General features: G+C 41.9%; 1 protein-coding gene across 2 annotated transcripts in view; it reads left to right on the top strand.

Annotated features, from left to right (window-relative positions):
* Positions 1–575: 575 nt before the first annotated feature.
* The window catches only part of spryd3 (SPRY domain containing 3), a 236507-nt gene continuing 209098 nt past the window's right edge, over positions 576–27984 (top strand). For both annotated transcript variants that reach the window (XM_072248836.1, XM_072248835.1), the window contains exons 1-3: positions 576–664; positions 12318–12463; positions 23781–23856. In XM_072248836.1, coding sequence (XP_072104937.1) covers positions 12336–12463; positions 23781–23856 — 204 coding nt within the window. In that variant the 5' untranslated portion in view covers positions 576–664; positions 12318–12335. The remainder of the gene's footprint in view (positions 665–12317; positions 12464–23780; positions 23857–27984) is intronic.

Genomic DNA, 27984 nt, shown 5'->3' with positions numbered 1-27984 from the left:
ATGCCTTCAAGTAAAGAGTCAGTTTTATTCCATTCCCCCTTTCATATAATAAAATATTAGCTTTCACTAGTGCTGGTTTCAGTACTCCTTCATCTTTGAAACTATATAAAGATAGGGTGCCAAGTTTATGAACAGTTTGACATCAGTCCATTCACTATTAGAAAAGCTGCAAGCGCTTCATGGAGCTTTCATTGATACAGTGTTTCCAGTATTGTCGGAGGCTGACAACTCTCAACTCACAGTGTTTGGCAGATACTTTTTTCTGCTCACGTACATCCATGGCTTTTGCAGAAACAAGCCTACGAACGACACAGTTATCCCTGACCCAACTTAACCTGTCACCACGAAGCCGATTATGACACACGCCTCCCGGACTCAGAGCGTGAAGCTGTGACGTAGAAATACACGGACGCAGACCACTCGACTCCGAGGCTGGACCGGTGCGTGCTGAGCTCTCCTCCTACCGACTCGCCTGATTGTTCCGTCTGCTGTCACTTACTTCACTCTGCTAACTCTGTTTGGCTGAAGGCAGTGCCAATCAAAAGCTTTGTGCTGAGTTTCCGCTTCCCTGTGAAGTTTTTGCTAGAGGTGCGTCATATAGTTACTGGGGTTAGAAAGGGAGTCTTTGCCGGCTGCTATAAGGGAGTTTACACAGAAAGCCCAGGTAGGGTGTTTGTTGTCTGAATGGGGAACCTGTGCGTGATGAACCGCTTCACGTTTTCAGTGAGGGCAATTGGACAATATGCATAGGCGGGTGGGGATGAACTTCAAAGTGTAAAACCGGTTTCCAGGCATGGCAGCAAAGACTAATGGCGCGCCGCATTTCATTGCAACCACTTCTGAACTTGTGACAGGCCATGGTAAAGCAGAAGAATAGTTCTCTGGTTAGGGGGAGAAGATTACTGTGCCTTATTAAAACGAGGATCGCTCTGTTCGTGAAATACTTAACCCTACCCCAGAACCTTCTTATTACTTAAACTTGACTGTTCTCTCTTACACTCACTTTACACTCATTAAGTGTTTCCAGGTCAGTTAGAGTACCGCAGTTAAGATGCAACATAAACTGAGCTGGACCAGCAGGTCTCATTATAACCACCTTGGGCTCATTCAGCTGACAGTTGAGTTCCCTCCTCTCCCAGCACTGCATCCTGATGTGGCTTCTCTGATTTTGAAACAGTTGGATCAATAAAGCATTGCAGCAGTTGCTGCTGACAAATCAGTTTTGTTGATAGATTAATATTTTGAGATAATTGACTTGAGCCTGAAAATGCCCCAGGCAGTTGCACTAAGAATGGCTAGTCAGCTTTCCTGTGGATTGGAAGAAAGTATTTTTAACTTGATGCTTATAATGCCAGCTTGAATTAACTTGTGGCACACATGTTGTAAGTCAGAAGGTTAAGCTGATGCCCTGCTTATAGCTTGATACTCAGTCCTGAAGAAGTGCTGTATTAGTGGAGATATGATAGTTGATGCAGTATGTCAACATCATCTTGTTCCAATTATATAGAGCCCTGGTGAAATTGGAATGGAATGTTGTGTGCAGCTCTAGTGGCCTTCCTTGTGCTGGAGAATGGGCAACATTCCTAGAGTGCAGGATGAGATCGTCCCCTGTAAGAAGAATTGAAGCAGGTTGGGCCTGTATGTTTTTGGCTTGAGAAGAATGAGAGGCAATCATGTTGAAACGTACAAAATTCTTCCAGACTTTACAGAGGAAATATGGGGATGATGCCTCGTTTGGGTGGGGTGTCTTGAACCTGAGATCACAGTCTCAGAATAAATGGCCAGCTATTCGGGACAGATAACAAATTCCTTCACTCAGAGTTTCTTCACGACATCTGTGAATCTTTGGAATTTACTAGTTTAGAGGCTTGTAGAAGCTCGGATACTGGAGATGCATTGTTTTTGTAGATCTTAAGGGAATCAATGGATATCAATAAATTGCAAGAAAGTGTTGCTGGGATAGAAGATCAGTCATGATATTACTGAATGCTGGAGCAGGCATGAGAGGGCTGAATAGCCTACTTCTATTTTTAATGTTCTTTAACCATGGTTTTGTCTGTTCCAGAGATTTCAAGATTTCAAAAAGCGGGCCTTTCCTGGTTGATGCTGGTGACTAATGGTTTTCTGCAGGGGGGTTTTGGGACTGCTTTTCACATTATATGTCAGTAATATGGAATTGATGGCTTTGTGTCAAAGTTTGCAGACAGTACTAAGTCAGGTGAAGAGGCATATAGTGTTAAAGAAGCGGAGAGTCTGCAGAAGGATTTAGATTAGGAAAATGGCAGATGGAATACAGTGTATGGTCATGCACTTTGGTAGAAGGAATAAAGACATTGACTGTTTTCCAATTGGGGAGCAAATTCAGAAATCAGAGGTGCAAAGGGACTTGGGAATCCTCATGCAGGATTCCTTAAAGGTTAACTTGCGGGTGAGTTGGTGGTAAGGAAGATCAATGCAATGCTAGTGTTCATTTTGAGAGGACTAGAATATAAAGCCTCAGCATTACATCCTTGCTTTTATAAGGCATTTGTCAGACCGCATATGTAGTATTGTGAGCAGTTTTGGGTCCCTTATCCAAGCAGAGATGTGCTGGCATTGGAGAGGGTCCGGTGGAGGTTCACGCGAATGATTATGGGAATGAAAGGGATAATGCATGAAGAGCATTTGATGGCTCTGGGTCTGTACTCACAGGAGTTTAGAAGAATAAGGGGGGAACTTGTTGAAACCTATTGAATATTGAAAGGCCTAAATAGAGTGGACATAGAGATGGTATTTCCTGTAGTGGAGGAGCCTAGGATGAGAGGGCACAGCCTCATGATACAAGGACGTCCTTTTAGGACAGAGATGAGAAGGAATTTCTTTAGCCAGTGGATGGTGAATCTGTGGAATTCATTGCCACAGATGGCTGTAGAGGCCAAGTCATTGGGTATATTTAAAAACGTAAACACGAGGAATTCTGCAGATACAGTGAAATATGAAGCAACACACATCAAAGTTGCTGGTGAATGCAGCAGGCCAGGCAACACCTCTAGGAAGAGGTACAGTTGATGTTTCGGGTTGAGACCCTTCGTCAGGACTAACTGAAGGAAGAGCTAGTAAGAGATTTGAAAGTGGTTTAAAATGTATGTTGAAAGGTTCTCGATTAGTAAGGGTGTCAGATGTTACAGGGAGAGGGTAGGAGAATGGGATTGAAAGGGATAATAAATCAGTCATGGAATGGCAGAGCAGACTCGATGGGCTGAATAGCCTCCTTCTGCTCCTATGTCTTATGGGTTTGTGTAGAAAATCCCATGGGGGTTGGTGCAAAAGAATAGGGAATTCTTGCCTGACATTCATGCTTGGCCAACTCCATTCATTTGACCTAGCTAAATTAGCTGTCAAATTCTAATGAATCCATTGATTCTGAAGTATTTTGGCCACCCTAAGGATGAATGAAGGTGCTATGCAAATGCAAAATCTTTTGATTGTGAATAAATGAATACTACTGAAAAGGATAGTTTGAAGTACTAATCCCGTTACTTAAGATTGTTCAGGAAGTTTAGTGTGGTGTTCAGGTGCTTCAACAACTCAGGAGTTTATCCTTGTGTGACCTCCTCGAGCAGCACTGGCTAGTGGTATTACATTTGTTTGGTTAGATAGACAAAGTGTATAATTCATTGGCACTGGCTAGCAGTGAGGTTATGTGTGGTTTGCACAGATGGCAGTGAGAATTGGGATTGTGTGTACAGTCAAAGATAGTTGACCTCATGGACAGAAAACTATGTGATCTGTTGCCAATATATCTCTCAATATGAGTTCATTTTTCAATCTTGGTAAATTGTTAAAATAAGGCAATAGGGTTACTCGGAAGTTTATATTCAAGGCATGTCCCCTCATTAAAAGTGCTCTAAGTTAGATTACCTCAGTGCAGAGGGAAATTGCTTGACTTTTCCTTGTGATTTCATTTGCATTTATGTCACTATGACTTGGAATATTTTCCCAATTTTTAAGCAGACAGTTTATTTAAAGGGTTGTTTGCTGTACTGTGAGTACTTGGTGTGCCATTCTGTAACTTCGAAATAGTTTTTAAAATTATTTCTAGGGTTAAAAAGCAAACAAAGATTTGTACTTTCAGCACCTTTAATGTTCTCTGAATACTCCGGAAAGCCTTAACAGGCAACTAAATACTTGTGAAGTATAAACTCCTTCAATGTTGAGAGCTCCCACTAGTACAGGGGTTGTGAACCGTTTTATGCCGTGGACCAATACCATTAAGGGGGCTGTGGACCCCAGGTAGGGACCTTCTGCGCTAACATCAATGACGCAATGATCACTTTCATAATGATTATGCACCATGTATAAAGATAAAGGGTGCAGAGCTGACTGCAACAAATGCAGAGGGATCGTTGCTCAGTATTGTCAACATGGTATTTACAAGCACGCAACTGAAAACTTGTTTTTGCTGAAAAGGTCTCGCCTGATAGCAGGTGTGGCTTGAGGGCTGGATATTTCACAAGTGATATGTCCTTCATATTCTGACTGATGGGAAAAAAACATGAACACCAGCTACCTCTAGATGTAGCATTTGTTGGTTGACCACAGAAGGCTTTTTAACATGGTGAGCAGAAATGGCATCTCCAAAATCCTGTTGAATATTAGCTTGACAACAAGTGCTTACCTTGTTAAAGAAGTTGAAGGCAATCATCCAATGTGAGAATAAGCAATCATCTGAAACACAAGACTAAATGTTAGAACCTTGATTTAAAAAATAAACCGCTGAAGGAACTCAGCAAATCTGACTACATCTGCAGAGGGAAATGGATAGTCGCTGTTTTGGGTTGAAGCCCTACATCTGGACTGGATATCATCTGAGTTAAGCTGACACTAATGTGAAACAACGTTCGGATTCAGTGCCTGCCAACTTTGGCTTCTTCACTCTTCTGAAGTTTTTTTTAAAAAAAACAATCATTTTGATGTACTAATTGGTTTGAGGACAGATGGCAGCTTGTTCAATGCCACATGCCTTTCAGAGAAAAAGGCATGTTAGCCAGTTCACTAGCTGGCATCGGCTTTTCATGGGTTATGCTGCATTCGCCTCTAAAGTCTCTTAATGAATTACAGATTGTGATGTTCAAGTTCTGTATTGCATGAACCAACTTTGGCATAGTAATTAGTATCAAGAAAGTAGTTGGAGTGTCAAAAGTACTACTCCTTTACCAGAAACCTACATCAGTTATGAAGGATGAGGCAATGTGGATCACTACTGTTACTTAAATTTGTCTTACCAACTCATTTAGGTGTGATGGACAACTAGATGTGAAAATAGAAAAAAACTTATATCTGTCAATGTTGGCAAGCTTAATTTGTATGTGAGGAGCAGCAACCTACTGATGCTGAACACAGGCTTATCAGTGCTGTGTCCTCCCCCCTCCCCCTTTTTCTATTCCCCAGTCTGGCTTCCATCTTACTGTTTCTCTTCTCGCTTGCCCATCATTTCCCTCTGGTGCCTCTCCTTGCCTTTTTCCCATATGATCCAATGTCCTATCAGATTCCTCCTTCGACCTTTACCTCTTCCACATCACCTCTCAGCTTCTTGCTTCATCTCTTCTTCCCCCCCACCCATCCACTCACTCGCCTTCCCTATCAGCTGGTCTCACCTATCACCTGCCAGCTTGCATTTCTTCCCCTCCCCAACTTCCTTTTTCTGGATTCTTCTCCCTTCCCTTCCAGTTGTACTGAAGGTCCTCAAGCTGAAACACTGGCTGTTTATTCCACTGCATAGATGCTGCCTGACCTGCTGAGTTCCTCCAGCATTTTCTACAATGTTCCTCAGTATCTTTATTTGTTGCTATGAGAGCTCTGTCATGTACTCCAAGCAGAAGTGGTAATTGAATAGTTTGAACTGTTTCCTCCTTAGAAATATTCTTGGAGTCACTCAAAGCTAATGGTGAAATCCTTGGGAAAACTGGACTAAAATCTATAGACCATGCTAGACATAATCAGACTGGGACAATGGACTACATGCATTAAGGTGATCTGCCAAAGCCTGTGCTCTGATCAACTGAAGAACAGCCCATGATGATGAGGAAGGCGAAAGCTCTAACAAAATGACCAAGGTCATTAAAAATTCAGCATTCCCTTGGAAAATTAGAAGCATCCTGCCCAGATCACTCAATCTGGGGAAACCTGGTCAAGGCTGATATAGTCAATGTGAAGAATCACCAGAGGGGCACAAGCTATGACCCATAGGTGAGCAGGAAGTAGAGTATGCTCCAACCTCCTTGCAGCAAATGGACCACTTGCCATCGTGGGAAAGCTTGTTGCTCTCACACTGCATCATCTTTGCTGTTGCTGAGAACCACCTGACTGGTGATTGTCGCATCTCCCTTCATCTATTTAATTGAATGCACTTCCATGTCTGTGGTAGTTGGGAATCTTCAAATACAGGATGTGAAGAGAGACAACAATATATATTTTGATTGGCTGTGAATTGATGTTTAAGGGTTAAACTGAAACCGTAATGGGAGGCATGTAATAAAACCAGATCTGTGATCTGAAATAAAAACAAGAATATAGAAAATTATAAGGATTAGAATTATAGCATCTTTCATGACTTGAAGCATCTGTAAATATTTTAGACCATTTGATATAGGAGCAGAATTGGGGCATTTGACCCATTGAGTCTGTTCCACCATTTGATCATGGGTGATTTATTTTCCTTCTCAACCCCATTCTCCTGCTTTCTTCTGTAATCTTTGATGCGTTTACTAATCAAGAACCTATCAAATTCCACTTTTAATACACCCAATGACTTGCCTGCCGCAGCATTGAATTCCAGAGATTCACCAGCTTCTGGCTAAAAAAAATTCCTCCTTATTTCTGCTAAAGGATGTCCTTGTATTCTGAGGCTATGCCCTATGGTCCTAGACTCCAACTGTTTGCTGTTGATTAAGTACTTTTGTTACTGTTGATGAGAACATTAGAGTGGACTGTATGTCCCCTTAGGCCTGCTGTGCCATTCATTAGTATTGTGGCTGATTTGTCTACCTCAGCGTGAATTTCCCTGTACTATTCTCATATCCCTTAATGTCTAGAAATCTGTTGATCTGTTTTGAATGAACACAATGATAAAGCTTGAACAGCCCTCCCTGGATAGAGAATTCCTAAAGATTCACCACCTCTGAGTGAAGAAATTTCTCCTTGTTTGTCTTAAATGACAAGCTCCTTATTTTCAGACTGTGAGCTCTGGTTTTGCACTTCTCAGCCAGAAGTATAATTGGGGAGATGCAGCCACCAAGTTGTGATCAGTAGTGAATTAAAAGAAATGTTTGAAAGCTTGTTTGAGGGATAAACCAAACAGCTGACACAGACATAACGAGTTGAATAGACTCCTGCTCTGTTTCATTCATTGACCAGTATGGTAAAGACATTGGTGGAAAACGGTCCTTAGTTTATTGTTTCACCTAAAAGGTTGTCTCTTGCCAGGGGGTGGTTATTAAGACAAGGCTGTGACATCAAAGAAGATTAAAACAGCTACTGAACAAAGACTCTATAGTTATAAGTTTCTTAAAAATGAAAATTGTGCAGAAACTGTAATATTTGCATTCAAAAGGAACCAATTAGTCTAACAGCCTTTTGGTGGGGGGAGGGAGGGGGGAGAGAACTGGAGTCCCAGTCTCTGTCCTGCACTTGTAGCTATGGGAATTATAAGTTTGGTGTGGTTGAGTTTCTAGTCAATGTTGACACCCCCTCCCCACTCAGGATATTGATGGTTGAGGACTAGACAATGTTAGTGCCATCCTACGTCAGAGATAGGTGATTAGGCTCTCTCTTTTGGAATTTGTCATTGCCTGGCACATGTCCCTTATCAGTTCGTGTCTGAGTGTTGTCTAAGTTTTAGTGCAATCATGTGCTGCTTCACTTGCTGTAAGATTGTGAATAGAATTGAACATTGTAAGAGAACAACCCCACTTCTGCTCTTGAATTTGGAATTCTTAGATTATGAGAACACTCAGTCCTCTTTTATTGTCATTTAGAAATGATACAATGTTTATCCGGAGTGATATCACAGAAAACAAGACAGACCAAAGACTAACACTGACAGAACCACATAATTATAACATATAGTTACAGCAGTGCAAAGCAATACCATAATTTGATAAAGAACAGACCATGGGCGCAGTTCAAAAAAAAGTCTCAAACTCCCGAGTCCCCGATAGCAGGTGGCAAAAGGGAGAAACTCCCTGCCATAAACCTCCAGGCACCGTCAACCTGCTGATACCTTGGAAGCAGCCATCACTGAGTCCATCCATCCGAAAACTCCGAGCTTCCGACCAGCCTCTCCGATACAGCCTCCCGAGCGCCATCCTCTGCCGAGCGCCTTCAACCTCGCCCCGGCTGCTGAAACATGCAAAGCCGAGGATTTCGGAGCCTTCTGCTCCGGAGATTCCGGTTACCACATGGTAGCAGCGGCAGCGAAGCAGGCATTTCAGAAGTTTTCCAGATGTTCCGCTGTGCTCTCACGTCTGTCTCCATCAAATCAGAATTGTGCACGGTCCCCTACTTGACAGATAACAGATACTCATCACTGAAGTGGCCGTGCGTGCTGTCTTCCTGCTGCTATCTTCTCCCCCCTCCCAGGAGAATTAAGGTCATTAATGAATCAGCTGATGATGGTTGGGTCTTGGAATCTGACGAACTCCTCCAATGATACCCTGTGGTTGACCTCTTAACAGTCACAACCATCTTCCTTTGTGCAAGTTGTGACTCTAGTGAAAGGCATGTTTTCTCTTTGCCTATTGACTTCAACTTTACCTAGCTGCCTTGATGGTAAACTTAGTCAAATGCTACTTTAGTATCAAGGGCAATCACTGTGACTATTTAAGGAGGCCTTTGGTAAGGTCTGGGCCCATATATTTTCACTGACTCCCAAACTATGCATTGGTGAGCAGGTTATTAGTGATATGCTTGTGATACCGTTTATCAATTTGCTGATGATTGAGAATACACATGTTGTTAGATTAGCTTTTGTGAACTGAACGAGCCTGGGCAATTTTCTACATCATTGGCAGATGTCAGTATACTGGAACAGTTTAGCTGGAGATTCAGCTAATCCTGGAGCACAAGTACTAAATAGGGATGTTGCCTGGTGTCAGCCTTTGCTCCACCTAATATTCTCTACTATTTCTGGATATTGTGGAGTAGAATAGAATTGGCTGGCTTCTGTGGTGGGATCTCAGGAGGGAGCTAAAATGGATTGTCCATTCAGTACTTCTGGCTGAAAATTATTGTGAGTACTCCAACCTTGTCTCTAGTGTTTACTTGCTGGCCCAGCCATTTTGAAGATGTTCTTGTAATCACCACTTCCTGTTGGCCATTTAATAGTCCAAAGCCTTTCATGACTAGATGTGATAGGACTGCAGATCTTCAAGATGATCTGTTTCTTGCAACTCTGGTCTCACTCTCTCGTCCTGGACATAGCAATACTATAAGACATTGGAGCAGAATTAAGCCATTTGACCAATTGAGTTTGCTTTGCCATTCGATCATGGCTGATTTATTATCCCGCTCAACCCTATTCTCCTGCCTTTTCCCTGTATCTTTGATGCTCTTACTAATCAGAAACATATTAACCACCGCTTTAAATATACCCAAAGACTTGGCCTCCACAGCTGTCTGTTGGCAATGAATTGCACAGATTCACCACCTTCTGACTAAAGAAATTCCTCCTCATTTCTGTTCCAAAGGGACATGATTCTATTCTGTGCCCTCTGGTCCTACGCTCCCCCACTATAGGAAACATCCTCTCAATGTTCATTATTTAGGCTAGGGGTTCCCAACCTGGTGTTCACGGACCCCTTGATTAATAGTAGGGGTCCATGGCATAAAAACGGTTGGGAACCCCGATCTAAGCTTTTTAATATTCAATAGGTTTCAATGAGATTTCCCTTCATTCTTCTAAACTCCAGCAAGTACAGGCCCAGAGCCATAAAACCTTTTCATTCCTGGGATCAGGAACAAATTTGGCCATAAGAACAAAGTTGCCTGGCCCTTCCATCCAAACACCCTCCACACTCAACAGATCATCCTTTGGAATTTCTGCCAGCTCCAACAAGATTCCAATGCCAAATGCCCTCCCCTTCCTGTCAGCGGACCTTTGTGGTCGGCTCTTCTGTCCTTATTGGCCGCTCTCCATGTAGTGGCACTTTCCCACGTAACTGGCAGAGATGCAACATGTGTCTTTTCATCTCTCCCCTTCCCACCATCCAGGGACACACATAGTCCTTTCAGATAAAGCAGTGAGTTGCCTGTGCTGCTTCCAATTTAGTGCACTGCATTCTGTGTTCACAGTGTGGTCTCCTCTACATTGGAGAAACCAGACACAGACTGGATGATCACTTTGCAGAGGACATGTGGTCAGTCTGTAGGAGTGAACCTGAGTTTCTGGGTACACACTACTTTAATCCTTCATCTCTCACCCATGCAAATATCTTTGGCCTTCTACACTGTTACGCTGTAGCTCAACGCAAGATTGAGGAACTATGCTCCATCTACTGTCTGGGCATGTTGCAGCTTTTTGGACTGTATCAAATTTGGATAACATGCTCGTTGATACAGTGTGCTTCAGAACTGGCCATTTATACCTGTCCTCATTTTGGCTATATTTTTCTCTCTCCTTTTGCATAGTTTGGCCTGATAGGTGTGTCCCTTAGCCTTTTTATTAGCAATACATTGCACAGTGAGTGGCGGGGTGGAGATGCGTCTCTACCAAAGGGGGTGTAAGGTGCTCCTTCCCTCTGCTAACCTGTAGGTCACCCTTGGGCAAGGTGTAGACCTGCTTAGCCTCCCCACCCGATCAGGATCACATGAAGCCATGGGTTGTGTGAGCAGTTGGTGACATCACAAGTCCTGGTTATGTGACCACTGGCACCAGGCAAACAAACTCTTCAGAGTATTGATAATGGCTGGGTCACCCATCTTGTAAAGACACTGCCCAAAAGAAGGCAATGGCAAACCACTTCTGTTGAAACATTTGCCAGAAACAATCATGGTCATGTAAGGACCATGATCGTCTACATCATATCACACAGCACATAATGAATGAACATTGCACAAAGTAAAATGTGCTTGTTAAAGCTACTCTTCTTAATTGCTCCCTTCATCTTTTTGGTCTTGCCAAAAGCAAAAATATCAGAGATTTTCCCTTTGTTCTACCCATCTCTCCCCCACTTTCTCTGAAAACTAGTTAGCTTTTCTTCCTTTCCCAGTTCTGACGAAGGGTCCTGAACCTGAAAGGTTAACTCTTTCTCTTTGTGGATTTGCTCCCTGACTTGTGTTTCTAGTGATTCTGTTTTTATTTTGATCTCATCTGCTGGTTGTGTGATCACTTAGCTCTGAATATTGTATGCCCTGAGGGATACTGGTACAGGGACTGAAGTGTCATTTAAAGTGACATTACATCAGCACTTCGAAAAGAAAGTGAAAGAATACTGGGATATGGAATGAGCAAATCACAGTATTGCTGGGATTGCACTTTTTGGGACTTTGTGCTCTGTATCAGTATTAGTGTAGTATGAGTAGGAGTAGGTAAGCTGTACACATTCCCAATGTTTTTGAACTGTCTTACAGTAGGCACTCATTAAGTACTCAAGGTGGGGAGTGGTCAATGGGGACAGAAGAACAGACCAGATATATCTGCTGACGGGAGGGGATAGACTTGAATGTACACACTTCTGTCCTCCAAAGAGTGCCAGTTGTGTTGAGAATTCTGAGTTGTTTTGTAGGTTTATCCCGTTGCTGCTTGTGGTTGAGAGGAAGTTTAAGCTGAATTAAAGTCAGCTTTGTCATTGGGATATCAGTGAGTAATATGTTTTCACATCCGTGCCTTGCTGGATTTTTTTTTGTAAAATGGTGTCTGTGTAAGATTCAGTTTTAGAACCTCTCCTGTTTTTACATTACATATTAGTTAACAATATTTGTATATCATGCTTGGAGATGTTAACATTTTCTACTCAATAGTTAAATATTCTTATCTGTAATTCAGCTGCCCAGATTGATAACTGTTTCTTGTCTATAGAGGGTTGAGATGCAATAATATCAGTCAAGGGATATATAAACCACTAAATTGACGAACACATCCAATTAAATGATCTGCCACATCAATGAAGCTCCCTTCAACCGAGGTTGAATTCAAAATCCAAATGTCAACTTCCCTGCCAGTAATTTGGCTCAGGCTTGTTTGGAACATGGCCCGGGTTTGAGCTCCAGCTTAAGGCAGCTGAGTGAGATCTGAAAGACTGCAGTTTGAAATTGACCCTGAATATTTCTTTCGTCTGTAGGATCAGTAGTCACAGGAAATGGACGACTTCAACTTGCACTACAGGTTCCTAAATTGGAGGAGAAGAATAAGGGAAATAAGAGAAGTACGCGCAGTTCGCCATCAAGAGAGATACAAGCGCATTCTTGTTGATGGAGACATATTGAGGTAATGTTTCTGTGCTACAGCTTCAGTGTTCTGCTTAACTGTGTCTCTCGCTCTCTCTCTTCTCTCTCTCCCCCCCCCCCCAACATAATCTATGCTAGAAAGTTTGACCCAGTATGCATCCTAGGTATTTGAAATGTTGCTGTTAATGCTGTGGCTTTTATTAGAATGGGGTAAATATGCTTGCTTTTTTCCTTGAAAATGGATTTAATCCAAATTCTTTACATTTCTTCATCCCATCTTGCAACCACTGCTTTCTGTTTGTGTTCAACCAGGGATGGTCCTACTGGGGTACCCAAGTGTATTGGCAAGCTGTTTTGCTGTGCAGTACTAAGAAGAGTTTCTGCAGATGAAATATTACTGAAGGGTATTACTGAAATATTACTGAAGATGAAATGTAAAAGAAGGGTAATAAAAGGTGGATTATCACTAAAGTTGCATGTAAATTGCCTTGAGAGCCAACAAATTGGAGGGTTGAAAATGACTCAGAAAATGGTTCAGGGAAGAGTTTTGCTTCATGGGCTGTTTCGACCAGTACTGAGGAAAGAGCATGCTGTTCTCTTGGGTCAAGCTTCACTTGATATGAACTGGGACCAGTACTCTGGCAAAATGAATGACTAAGGCTACAAATAAGAGTGGGTGGGGTGAATGGATTGATCTGGGAATATACTGATTTCAGATGGGAGTAACTTTAGAATGTTAGAGAATGATGCAGTTTAGTGAAATGGGGAATTACACCCAGATTGTGAAACGAATTGCTAGTGTGCATTATGGTAATGGTTTCATTGTAAATAAGGTCAAACTGGGCTAAAATAAATCAGAATTAACACGATATGAATTAGCACATGTACAAATGGATGGGTTCAATCTCATCACGTAGTTGCAAGGTGATCAAGGTTGGGTAACTGAAAGTAACGTTTTGAAAAAGTTGGCAGAATGGAATAGGAGGAGCAGGGGTAGCTTTGATAACAAAAGATGACAGTAATGAGCAAGCTTCCTGACTTGATAGCTTGGGGAGTAGAAACCACTTGGGTGAAAATAAGAAATAGCAAGGGGCAGAAAACACTAATGCGAGTAATTGATAGGCTAGCTATTAGTACTTGTATTATGAGCAGGGTAACAATCAGGAATAAAAGGTCTTTTTCAAAAAAAAAAGGTAATTCAATAATTGGTGAATTTAACCTTCACATAGACTAGGGAAATGAAATCAATAAAGGTGGTCTTGAGGATGAATTCATGGAATGCATTTTAAATGGTTTCCGCCAACCATTTCTTGGAACAACCGGGGATAGGGTAGTTTAGATCTGGTCCTGTCAATGGGACAAAATTAATAATCTTGTATTAAAGGAATCTCAATTTCAGAGTTATAATTTGGAACAAGTTTAGAGTCTTAAAGGCATACAGTACTGTGCAAAAGTCTTACAGACCCTAGATCTTTTATAAGTTTTGTTTTACATGGTTTTATTGTCTTCTGCATTATTATCAGTAGAATTGAGCAAATTTTAGATTTCCAAACATTCATTTTCCAAAATGTTAAATGTTAGAGAATTTTTTGTATTTCATTGAAGTGCCATATCAAATAATAGATCACTTTTCAAATAAAAACTTGATGACTTTGTAGGTATATGGACCAGTGCATGGTTAAACAAAGATAACAAACAAGATGCTAATGATCAATGATATGATGAGTTGAATGAACTAAACTGACTAACTGAAACAGAAATGGGTGTAGAAGGAATCAAATTGGGCAAAAGGCTACCAAACTAAAAGGTGAAGGTCTGGCAGATGTGACAGTTTAACCTTCAAATCATCAATTCTTACACCAAGGCAAGAGTGAGCATAGCAACAAGACACAAGGTGGTCATCCTGCATCAGCAAGATCTCTCCCAAGCAGAAATTTCAGGGCAGACTGGAGTTTCAAGATGTACTGTCCAAGCTCTTCTGAAGAACCACAAGAGAAATGGGTAAGGTTGAGGACCAGAACACAGTGGTCAGCCACAGAAACTGAGCAAGGTAGATGAGAGATACATCAAACTGATGTCCCTTCTAAACTGGAAGAAGCCATTCCTCTGAAGTGGAAACAAAGCCAAGGGTTTCAGCTACCCCACAAAAACACAAGGACTGGGGTGCTGAACATTGACAGCAAGTGCTCTGGACCAGTGCTTCAATATGAAATTTTTGGCTCAAATAGGAGGCAGTTTGTCTGTAGAAGAGCTGAAGAGTGCTACATGGATGAGTATCTGCAGCCAACAGTGAAACACAGCGAAGGTTCCCTGCAGGTTTGGGGCTGCGTTTCTGCATATAGAGTCGGTGACCTGGTCTGAATTAATGGGATCCTCAATGCTGAGAAACACGGGCAGATTCTCATCTATCGCACCATGACACAAGGTGTTTCAAGCTGCCTCTGTTACTGTGTGGTCCGGAATCTCCGGAGGAAAAGGCCCCAAATCCTCGGCTTTGCTTGTTTCAGCGGCTGGGCGAAGTCGAGGGCGCTCGGGAGGCTGTATCGGAGGGGCTGGTCGGAGGCTTGAAGTTTTCGGATGGACGGACTCAGTGTCGGCTATGGTCAGGTGCTTCCAACGCATCGGCAGTTGTCGGCGCCTGGAGGCTTATGGCAGGGAGTTTCTCCCTTTGCTGCCTGCTGTCGGGGACTTGGGAGTCAATTGACTCGGGACTTTGAGACTTTTTTTTACCGTGCCCATTCAAATTATGGTATTGTTTTGCACTGCTGTAACTATATGTTATAATTATGTGGTTATGTCAGTGTTAGTCTTTGGTTTGTCCTGTTTTTCTGTGATATCACTCTGGAGGAATATTGTATCATTTCTTAATGCATACATGCATTTCTAAATGACAATAAACGATGACTGAGTGTTCTCATAATCTAATCTAATCTCACAATACCATCAGGGAGATATCTGATCGGTCCCAACTTCATTCTGCAGCAGGACAATGACCCCAAACACACTGCCAAGGTCATAAAGAACTATCTTCAGTGAAAAGAAGAACAAGGAGTTCTACAACAGATGGTGTGGCCTCCACAGAGCCCTGATCTCAACATCATCAAGGCTTTTGGGGATTACCTGGAGAGACAGAAGCAAGCAAGTCAGCCAAAGTCTGCAGAAGAACTGTGGCAAGTTCTTCAAGATGCTTGGAACAAACTGCCAGCTGATTTTTTTAATAAATTGTATGACAGAATTGATGCATTTTTAAAGGCAAAGACGTTCACACCAAATATTGATTTGATTTGGTTTTTTTGCTGTTTACTGCTCTATAGTAAATTTTTTTGATATTTGGAAACTTTTCATTATTTTTGAAAGCAACCACTTTACAGAATCTTTTTTACATGTATCTAAGACTTTTGCACAGTACTGTAGGTAGTAAGGTTTACATAACAAGGGTAGATTGGCAACTTTTAAATCAAAAGTATGACACAAGCAATGCATTTCACTGTATAATCTTGATGGTAAAATGTCAGAGGGAGACATTTAAAGAAATATTTCATCATTCTCAGTGAATATACAGTGAATTCCAGTTAATTGGGCCATTGGTTAATCGGGGCAGCTGTTTATTTGGGAGAACTCTTTAAGGAAAAAAAATGAAATCATGAATCTAGCCGGGATTTCCTTTCTTTATTTAGGACAGTATGCCGTTTAATTGGGCAGGAGGCTGTTTGCTCAGCTGTTTCTAACGCGTGTCAGTCATGTGCACTTATGTGGCCATTAGACACTACACCATGATTAGAGTGAACAGTTTTAAAACATCATCAGTTGTGTGTGTGTGTTCAAAAAGCAGTGATTTTTGATAGTTGGTGAGAAATAAGCAATAAGACGATTTAGAACTGTTTTGCTCACTGTGGTTTCAAGCATTTGGGCTTGGAGATGCCAGAAATGGCCAGGAATGAAAATGAAACAATTTCACTTCTTCAAGTTAGGACTTATGAAGAATTTGAAGATATCTTGAATGCACAATGGAAGTGAAGATTTGGAGGATGCAATCATCTAAAACAGTGGTCCCAGCCTTCGGACTGCAGACCGATACCGATCCGTGAAGCATGCAGGGGTGCAGCGGTAGCCGGGACGCACTCAGCACATCTTTAAGAAAAAAGCCAAAATAAATAAGCTAATTAATTAGATGTCGCTGGGCATGTAAATATCGCCCAGATCAGTGGCGACGCAATCGGCAATCGCCTATGATCTGGGCCGACATTTACATGCCAGGCGGCACCAAATTAATTAGCTTGATTATTTCGACTTCTTTCTTAAAAATGTGCTAGGTGCGTCCTGGCCACTGCTGCACTAATGCATACTTCGCGGATCGGTATCGGTCCGCGGCCCGGAGGTTGGGGACTACTGGTCTAAAACATTGTATGAAGGCAGTCGGTTATCTGCAGTAGGTGTCTGCTGATTTTGTTCATTTGCAATCAATCAAAATAACACAGCAGATTAATTCCTCCCTCAGCTGTTAGGAATTAATACAGTGTTATAGTATTGTAGAGGTACAGGTGTCCCCCGCTTTTTGAACGTTTGCTTTACGAAACCTCACTGTTACGAAAGACCTATATTAGTACCCTATTTTCGCTTTCAGAAGGTGTTTTCACTGTTATGGAAAAAAAAAATTCAGCGCGTGATAAAAGGCAGCGCGCCCTGAGCAGCCGCTCTCCCCCGGATTGTCGTCGGCATTGCTTAACCACGTGCCTGTGAGCAGCCGTTTGCAAGATGAGTTCTATGGTATCGGAAAAGCCTGAAAGAGCTCATAAGGGTGTCACACTTACGGTAAAACTAGACATAATTAAGCGTTTTGATCGTGGTGAACGAAGTAAGGACAACGTGAGTTTGGCTTGTGGAAGTTGACGAAGATGATGTTGAAGAGGTTTTGGCATCCCGTCACCAACAACTGACAGATGAAGAGCTGATGCAATTGGAAGAAAAAAGGATAACAATTGAAACCGAATGAGTAATGATAAAGTACGACTTTAATTTTGAAAGGGTACGTCGGTTTAGGGGATATTTGCAGGATGGTTTGAGTCCTTATTAAAGAACTGTATGATAGAAAAATGCGTGAGGCTCAGCAGTCAAGCAAGCCTTCCACATCAGCCACAGCAGATGACGAACCTCGACCTCCGACATCGAGGCGGGCAGTCATAGGAGAAGATGAGCTGCCTGCTCTAATGGAAACAGGCGATGAGATGACACCCCAGTGTCCCACCACCCCAACCCCCAGGCCACAGACAGATACCGATTCGCGGAGAATGCAAAGGTAGCCGGGAGGCACACAGCACATCCTTTAAGAAAAAAGCCGAAATAAACATGCTAATTAATTGGGTGCCGCCGACACATAATTGTCGGCCCAGATCAGAGACGACGCAATCGGAAATCAGCACTGATCTGAGCCGACAGTTATGGGCGGCACCTAATTAATTAGCATGTTTGTTTCGGCTTTTTTCTTAAAGATGTGCTGTGTACCTCCCGGCTACTGCTGGACCCCTGCGTTCTTCGCGGCAATGTATCGTTCAGCGGCCTGGAGGGTGGGGGCCACTGCACCACCCAAACTCCGACGACTCAGTCTAACACACCATCATCAATGTGCTCAGCGCTGAACCAATTCCGGTAAGTGATACTACGCTGTACATACATTATTTCTACTTTATATTGGCTGTGTATTTTTACGTGTTATTTGGTATGATTTGGCAGCTTCATAGCTTAAAGGTTACTGGAGAGAGCTTGCGCCGTGTTTTTGCCAACAGCGCTTGTGTGAGATTTTCTGCCGACGGCGCTTGCGTGAGATTTTCGCTACGGATAACAGTGCAGTAATGATTGTGGAAAAGTATTTCTACTTTATATAGGCTGTGTATTTATCATATCATTCCTGCTTTTACTATATGCTACTGTTATTTTAGTTTTTATGTGTTATTTGGCATGATTTGGTAGATTATTTTTGGATCTGCGAACACTCACAAATTTTTCCCATATAAATAAATGGTAATTGCTTCTTCGCTTTACGACATTTCGGCTTACGAACCGTTTCATAGGGACGCTCTATCTTCGGATGGCGGGGGAAACCTGTATTGGTAGTGCTGTAATTTGTTCTCTATTTCATTTAAATAATAAATTGTTACTCAATTGAACAGTAGTTTGAGTTTTTTTATGCCTTTTAAATATTTCCATGAACTTGTGGCTAATTGGGGCAGCTGCTTAATCGGGCCAACATGTACTGGTCCTGATGTGTCCCAATTAACTGGAATCCACTGTATATTCCATTGGGAAGTTGGGACTTCGTCAGAAGACGAGGTGTCTGGGTGGCTAAAGATAAGGTTTATAAAGTATGAATTGAAAGATAAGGTGAGCCTGAGGCTTAGAGGAATTTTAAAAACCCAGCAAAAGGTGACTCAAAAGATTGATAAGGGTAAGAAAAATTGAATGAGGAATCCAGCAAGAAATGTAAACATAGATTGTAAGAGCTTCTGCAAGTAAATACCTTGATAAAGTACAAAAATTAATATTTGTTCCTTTGGAAATTGAGATTACAATAATAATGGGAAAGAGATGGGGGAAGCAAATTATTATATAATTAGGCTGAGGTAATGTTCTTTCATGAATGGCATACATGGGGTGAATTTGATTTTTAAGAGGTGACAAGTAAAAAATTGCAAGGTAAGGTTGTTGGAGGGTAATATATTAGCATATGGCCTGTGTAATGAGGGCGGCAAGGTAGTGTAGTGGTTAGCACAGTGCTTTACAGTACAAGTGACCCGGGTTCAATTCCCACTGCTGCCTGTAAGGAGTTTGTACATTCTCCCCATGACCGTGTGGGTTTTCTCCAGGTGCTTCAGTTTCCTCCCACAGTCAAAAGACACACCGATTGGTAGGTTAATTGGTCATTGTAAATTGCTTTGTGATTTGGCAGGGTTGAATCAGTTGTTGGCCGATGCAGCTGGAAGGGCCTATTCCACACTGTATCTCAATAAAATTAAAAAAATCATCACACCTTTTGATACCGAAAACAGATCCAACATACAGTGGATTATTTCTTGGTTGGATTGCACCATGTAGTTCTAGAAATCTGCCTTAAATTCATTCCATGAATTTGTTTCCTTTATTAATAGAAAGAAAACAAAGCAAGTTTAAATGTGTCACTATCACGGTGGTAAGCCGTATTTAGCAGGGTTTGTTAGGGCCTGTTATCTATGTAGATAACTTGGATGTAGGGACCAAGCATAATTGTATCCAAGATTGCTGCTACAAAGGTGAGTGGGAAAGTGAATTGTGAGGAGAAAACAGAATATGTTGAGTTTATAGAATTAGTAAATTTAAGACACATGGAACATTGAACAGTACTGCACAGTACAGGCCCCTTGGCTCAAGATTTTGTGCCGACCTTTTAACCTACTCCAAATCAATCCAACTCTTCCCTCCCACATTCCCTCCATTTTTCTTTAATCCACGTGACTAAGAGTCTGTTAAATGTCCCTAATGTATTTGCTTCTACCACCACCACTGGCAGTTTATTTCTGTGTGTTTTAAATAAATAAATAAAAACCTGCTGCTGACATTCCCCCCTGAACTTTCCTCCAGTTATCTAAAATTTTGCCCTCATAATAGCCATCCCCACTCTGGGGGGTGGGGGGGGGGAGCACTGGCTTCCCACTCTTATCACTGCCTGTTGTTATCATCTTTTACATCTCTCTTAAGTCATCTCTGCTCCTAAAATCCAAAGAGAAAAACCCTAGCTCGCTCAACCTATCCTCATAAGTCACACTGTCTAATCCAGGTAGTATCCTGGTAAATCTCTGCACCCTCTCTAAAGCTTCCACATCCTTCCTATAATGAGGCGACCAGAAGTGAGCACAATACTCCCAAGTGTGGTCTAACCAGAGTTTTATGGAGCTGCAACATTACCTTGTGGCTCTTGAATGCAATCCCCTTACTAATGAAGACTAACACAGTATATGCCTTCTTAACCACCCTATCAACTTGAGGGATCTATGGATCCTAACCAATAGACCTCAGATAGTCAGGGTGCACAGCCTCTCCTCCCTCCCCATCATCCTCAACATGGCTGCTCCCCCTCCCAAGGGCCGTGTGCTGAGCCCACTGCTGTACACTCTGTTCACATATGACTGTACAGCCAAACACCTGAGTCATCACATTGTCAGGTTTACCAAAGAAACAGTTGGCTCATCACCAGCAAGGATGAGACGCTTACAGAAGGGCGGTGGGAAAGCTCGAGGCCTGCTGCCAGCCAAATAAGCTCTTCCTTAAAATTCAAAAAAAACACAAGATGGTTATTGACTTCCAGAGAATTCGCACCACTCACACCCCTCTCTACATCGGTGCCACATCTGTGAGCAGTTTCAAACTCTTGAGAGTACACTTTTCGGACAACTTCTCATGGTTTCTGACCACATTCTGCACAATCAGGAAAGCTTACTAATGCCTCTACTTTCTGAGGAGGTTGAAAAGAGCTGGACTGTGCACATCCATACCCACACTGTTCTACAAGTGCACAGTACAGAGCATCGTAACAAACTGCATCGCTGCATGGTACGGAACCTGCACTGCAGTGAACAGGAAGGCTCTACAATGGGAAGTCAAACCTGCCCAACACATCACTGCCATCAGCCTACCTGTCGTCAACAGCACGTATACAAAAAGGTGCCATTAACATGAAGGATCCCACCTACTCTGGTCAGGGACTGTTTATCCCACTCCCATCAGGGAGGAGGCTATGTAGCATCCACACCAGGACCACAAGACTCAAAAACAGTTACTTTCCCCAGCAGTAAGGCTGATCAACACCTCCACCCACTAACCTTTCCTGCACACCCCAACCACCACTACTTTGTCATTTCCTGTCAGTCACCTTACAGTACTGTGCAAAAGTCTTAGGCACACATTATATATCTAGAGTGCCTAAGACTTTTGCACAGTACTGTAGTAATTTTATGTATTGCACTACTGCTGCCACAAAAAAAAACAGATTTCATGACATATGTGAGTGACAATAAACCTGATTCTGATATAGGTCTCTATTGTAGACTGAGAGTGGAAGGTGGGGAGGCAGAGAGAGGGGAATCATGGTTGGGAAAAGCACCAGAGAGACATTCTGTAATGATTAATAAATCAATCGTTTGGAATCAAATGACCTTACCTGGTGGGTGTGTCTGCACCCGTGCACCCCCCCCCCGCCACCTGTCCCACACCCCTGCTGAAGTGCCCTAGCCTCACCATTCCCAACATCGTTTATCCCCATGAGACTTACAAACGCGCTCTCCACTCCACGTTGACAAATAATGTACTGAGTAAAAGTTTTAGGCACTCTAGCTATACGTATCTGCCTGAGACTTTTGCACAGTACTCGCAGGTAGCATAATGGTTAGCACAGTGTTTTTACAGTACCAGTGACACGGGTTCAGTTCTTGCCACTGCCTATAGGAGTTTATAAGTTGTCCCTGTGATCATGTGGGTTTCCTCTAGGTTCTCCGGCTTCCTCCCACAGTCCAAAGCCATACCAGTTGGTAGGTTAATTGGTCATTGTAAATCGTTCCGTGATTTGGCTAGGGTTAAATTGGGGATTGCTGGGCCAGAAGGACCTGTTCTGCATGGTATCTCAATAAACAGGTAATGTGCAGATACTCCTGTGCCTAGTGTCAAAAGATATCTTGTGTGTTTATATTTATCATGATTTTTAAAAAATTACTGTTGTTTTATCTTTTTTTGGAATCTTGCCACAAGTGTACAGGGCTTTGATGAGACAACATCTGGAGTACAGGGTATAATGTTTGTCGACACTTAATTAAATATATGGTTGCTGTGCAGCAAAGGTTCCTGAGGGGAAGAGGTTGTCTTTTGAAGAAGGATTAAGTAGAAAAGGTCCGTGCAGCTTGCAATTTTGAAGAATGGGGGATCTCAATAAAACATGTAAATCCGTGAAGAGGTAGTCAGGATGTTTTCTTTGGTGAGCATGTAGAGTGATAAAGATCTCTGGGCCATTGTCTGAAGATAAGAAATCAGCTATTTATGTCTGAGGTGAAGTGGGATTTTTTTTATGAGGTTTAGGTATTTTTCAATTTTCTGCCCAGATAACTGTGGGTGCTTGCTCATTAAGTATATTCAGCACTGACATAGCTAAGACCTTTACATTGTGGAGTTCTGGGAGTCATTCCAAAAAATGGCCAGATGAAATGATCAAATCTGTGGTGCTTCTGTTGAATGGCAAAGCAAACATAATGGGCTGTTGTGCTATCAATCCACGATTTTTTATTATTATTCACAGACCTTAACAGTTGAGCCTGAAGATTTTCAGTGTTTCATTATGTTCTCAGCAGTGCAAAAGCAAATCAACATCTAGCCAGAGTAGTTTAGGCATCCCTGCCCTTTTCTGGTTTTGGATGTAGCCCTGGCCCCTAGGCTAGATTCATTTGAAGTAATATTATACTATTGGGCAGGTCTTTAAACTGTCTGAGAGTGAGAAACACTGAAGGCCCATTTATGATGTTGCTGTACTTGTGGAAACATCCCATTCTATAAGCTGGTGGGTACTGCAAATACATTTATTTATCTCTTCTCAAGTTGCTCCTAGATGATTGGAAATTAGAACACGTGACTATATACTGTTATGGTATTGGCATGTTGGTGCAGCTGGTAAAACATTGTATAAGAACAAATGTCACTGTCCTATTACACAAGTCAGACCTTGTTTCCATAATTGAGCCAGGACGCTGGGAAGGATTTATTGACCACCAGCTCCAGATGGAACACTTTCTAAGACATAAAGGGGCCATGGTCTTGTTCTTAAAATAATTAACCTCTGTAGGAATGTGGGGAGAGATGATGGCTTTAGGAACTATGAACAACAAGCCTGTAGAATACAAATGACTTTGAAGGAATATGACAGTGGTTGAATCAAAGGGATGTTTTGTGATGAACAGGGGTCCCATCTCTGGTCAAGGAAATTCTCATCTCTAATCTGAATCCTTAGAATTGGATGATACAGATCATATGTAATTATGCTTGGGTTATAATCACTTTATAGATTTTGACTTGTAGGTAATCTTGGAACTCTGGGTGACTTGTATGTGTTGAATGAATTGGTGAACAAAGGAATTTGAGTGGTGAAGAGAGTGGTCAGCCCCCACACCAGTGATAACTATTGTTGAAATTAACAATACCACTTGGTGGATATTTCTTAACTGACTTATGGGCAGCTTTACACTATTGGTGGGGGTTACGTCTCATTCACACAAGGTTTTCAATAATTTTATTTAAAGCAAATTCATGCAATGTTTATGGATATTAATCTTGTGGGTTTTTCCTCCCAGCTACCATGGAAACTCAGATGAAGTTGGCTGTTATGTGGCCCCACATCCGTTGACAAGGGAGAGCAATTATTTTGAGGTGTGTGAATTTAAATGAGCTTCTTGTGCTGTGCAGTGACATGCTTTACTATACATGATTATTGAAATCAAAATTAATGTATCAACAGTCAGAGACTATTGTTTAAATCCACATTATTTACTATGATCGATTATTCCACTCATGTAAGGTATGGCCACTGTCCATAAAGGTTCTTATTAGTGAACCCAGTTGTTCCTAAATTTCTGTTCACTGTGACAAAAGCAGTGAAATATTTATGCTCTTAAGTATGGAGCTTACTTGTGTGGTCAAGAATAAATTTGCCGAGATAAAAATATGGTGGTTCTGATGTACTACTGTACATCTGGAGTCCTGTAGAAAATTGCTTCAGCCTTAAATTATAGTTGAGTTAGTGGATTTCCTTTTAATAGAATAATTGTCAGCAAGTGGCATTTGGGGTTTTACTTCATTCAAGTTGAAGAAATAAACATAGTTGAGCAATTTAGGTTCGAATTGCATTGTTTTGGTTTAAGTTTTAACAGATAGGTTAATTTGAATTGTCTTGAGTGGCAGTTTAAAGAAACTCAGGCATTTGTACTGTTCTGTTTAAAGCAAATTCCCATAAATAACAAATAAGATAGATTACTACTTAATTTATTTTATTCACCAGATTGATTCCAAGGATGGCAAGAGAGATTGGGTCAATATTTACTAGGGTCTAGAAAAATGAAAGGGGGTCTTCCAGAAATCTACAAAATTCTATAAGACTAGAGTAACTAGTTGCCAGAAGGATGTTCCCAATGGTGGGGAGTCACGTCTAAGGATAAGCAACAAGCATTTTAAAACTGAGATGTGAAATTTCTTATCTTAGATAGTGGTAAGCCTGAAGCCCTTTAAATATATTCAAGAAGTTGTTAAATATTATTCTTAGGGCTTGAAGTACTGTCTCAGTACTTTTATATTTGTGTGCTGTAGCACTTTTTTTATTCACAGTTATTTTGTAAATAAAACTATTCTTTGCATTTCTGGTTAGATGCGAACTACATTTCATTGGCCTTGTATCTGTACTCAGCACAATGACAATAAAGTTGAATCTAATCTAATCTATATGGAGAGAAGGAATTTTGAACATTATACGTTATCATATTGTAGGGTGGAGCATGCTTGAAGAGCCAAATGGCCAACATCTGTTCCTATTTTCTATGTTTCTATTTGGTTTTAATCATCAGCCAGGTCACCTGGGAAACTTCTTGTTGCCTTTTGTGCATTACCATGTGATATTTTACGTCTATGTTATGGGTAGAGTGGGCCTTGGTTTAACGTCTAATCCAAGGAACAATGCCTCTTATAATGCAGTTTGCCTTCAGGCTTGTGTTGAGGTGTCACTTTTAATTGAGGTCAAGTTTCTGAAATGGGATTTGAGCCAACAAATCTCTCACCAAAATGAGTGCTGCCTCGAGACACTTGGAAGGCTCAGAAAAATCCAATAAACCCATCATCATTCATTAGCCATTGAAAACATTGACGTTCATTCATGGGGAAACAAAAACAATTGAGATAAAAGGGACCAATATTAGGAAAAATATATTTTGCAAAATTGCTCCTTAGCACCTAAAGACAACTTGGAGAATGCTATAAGACCATGGTGAACTTGAGATATTGTTAAACCAATCCATTCTCAAACTAAACATTTTCCTGACTCAAACAACAGGAATTCTGCAGATGCTGGAAATTCAAGCAACACACATCAAAGTTGCTGGTGAATGCAGCAGGCCAGGCAGCATCTCTAGGAAGAGGTACAGTCGACGTTTCAGGCCGAGACCCTTCGTCAGGACTTTTCCTGACTCCCTTGTATTTGTTTGAGTAGAAAGTGATAAAGCGCTGGGAATTATCACTTCCATTTAGCCTCAGTAGTCATAACATTTCCATTGTGTCTTATATCCTTCAGTAATTTGGCTAGCAAAATTTCATCCATTGTTCTCTTTCCAATGCATTCTATCATTTGCATGAAGGCATTCAATTTTACCATATCAACCCTTGTGCCTTTGCACTGGAGTGGCTGTTAATGTTGAATGTTTCATTGGGGCTTCAGTAATCTAAATCCTTAAATCTTAAATCCACAAGGAAGCTCTCCTGTGTTCACTTTTGCATAGTAAATATAATTTTGTCCTCTACCTTTTTTGTAAACCAGGTATGAATTTCATTTAAAATGCAGTTCCTTTTTTATATAGTTGCCAAGGCCAGGATGTCCCATTGAAGTGGATAACACACTAGAGAGGTTTAATTAGACATATGCGTTCTCCCTTCAGGCTAAAATTATTTTCCTCGGCAACTTCTGAGCAAATGAATTGAGCTGAAGAGTTGAAAAGCAGCAAGGACATGGCGATAGGTACTTAGCATCTCAGTGAATGGAGGAACAAAAATTGCTTACTGTTCAATTCCCCAGACTGCATTTTGGAAACTGGATCATCTGGCTGTCCTCCTACCTTGCATGTAGGCAGAGGCTAATGAGCAAGGCTGCAGAGATGAGGACAACAAAGAGGTCATCGTGGGAGGTAGAGGTGTGGCTGCAGGATTGCATTGAGTCGGTGGACTGGGCCATGTTGAAGGATTCATCAGAGGATCTGAATGAATTTGCCACGGTTGTAACAGACTTTATAAAGATAGTCGTTGATGACTGTGTCCCCATCGAGTCATGCAGAGCCTCCTGCAACCAGAAGTCACGGATTTGTAATCTGCTGAGGGCAAAATCAATGGCATTCAGGTCTAGCAACCAAGTAAAATGCACAAGGTCCAGGCAGGACCTCTGCAAAGCCATGTCACATGCAAAGTGGCTTTTCTGGACCAAACATGAATCACTGAAGGATGCTTGACAGCTGTGACAGGGTTTGAATGCTGTCACCTCTTGCAAAGTGAAACCAAGCAAAATATGTGACAACAAGGTTTCACTCCCAGGTGATTTCAATACCTTCTATGCTTACTTTGACCATCAAATTATGGAGGCACCTTCACAAACTCCCACAGCCCCTGATCACCCTTTGATTTGAGTCTAAGGCCAACGTGAGAGCATCCTTCAGGAGGGTGAACCTATGGAAAACATCTGACCCAAACAGGATGCCTGGCTGAGTACTGACGACCTGTGCTAATCAACTGGCTTTAACCTCTAGCATTGTCGTCTGAGGTACCCACCAGCTTCAAGCAGGCTTCAAGTATGCCAGTGCAGGCTTCAATTATGCCAGTGCCTAAGAAGAATGTGGGTAACCTGCCTCAATGACTATCATTCAGTAGCACTTACATCCACTGTGACGAAGTGTTTTGAGAGGTTGATGATGAAACATATCAACTCCCTGAGGTGTGACTTGGATCTGCTCCAAATTGCCTACTGTCACAACAGGTGAACAACAGATGCCCTTTCATTGGCTCTCCGTTCAGCCCTGGAACATCTGGATGGTGAGGATGCATACATCAGGATGCTCTTTGACTACAGCTCGGCATTCAATACTATCATCCCCTCAAAACTGATCAACAAGCTCCAAGACCTAGTCCTCAATACCTCCTTGTGCAGTTGGATCCTGGATTTCCTCACTTACAGACCCCAGTCAGTTCAGATTGGCAACAACATCTACTCCACAAGGAGGAGGAGCTTAGGAGACGATGGCTCCTAACGGTGACTCCCCTGCTTCCATCTTCGGAAACAGCTCTATTTCTATCTTTGATATCTTTTTTTTTACTTTTCAAGGTTCTTTTGAAGACCCTGACCTGGAGTTACACGCTGACTTTGGTTCTTTGCAGAAATGGGACCCGCTCTCGGGGCCTCACGATCGGCTGCTTTTTGATATGCTAAGGACGCGGCCTGGAAGACTAGCATGCCTTCTTGGTGCCGGATTTTCATGGCTCTGGAGGTGGGTGGATTCAAGGCCAGTGCTGCTGCCTGATGCGTCGTGGCAGACGGAAGATCGTAAGCAGAGAGCTGGCTACTGGCTGTGTGCCCAGAGACTCGAGTTATTTGGGCACAGAGTTCAGAAAAGCAATGCAACAGATTTTTAACACCATATATCAGCGAGTTGCTCTGTTATGTCTCCCCTCTTGCTGTGAAATGGGAACATCTCTTTTTCCTTTATTAGGGTGAGAGAGAGTCTCTGGTATGTTGAACACCAGGTGAATGAGTAG

This window comes from Mobula birostris, chromosome X (assembly GCF_030028105.1).
Source record: "Mobula birostris isolate sMobBir1 chromosome X, sMobBir1.hap1, whole genome shotgun sequence".
NCBI lineage: Eukaryota > Metazoa > Chordata > Chondrichthyes > Myliobatiformes > Myliobatidae > Mobula > Mobula birostris.
Note: the sequence above shows the minus strand (reverse complement) of the source record. Positions and strands in the feature narration are given on the sequence as shown.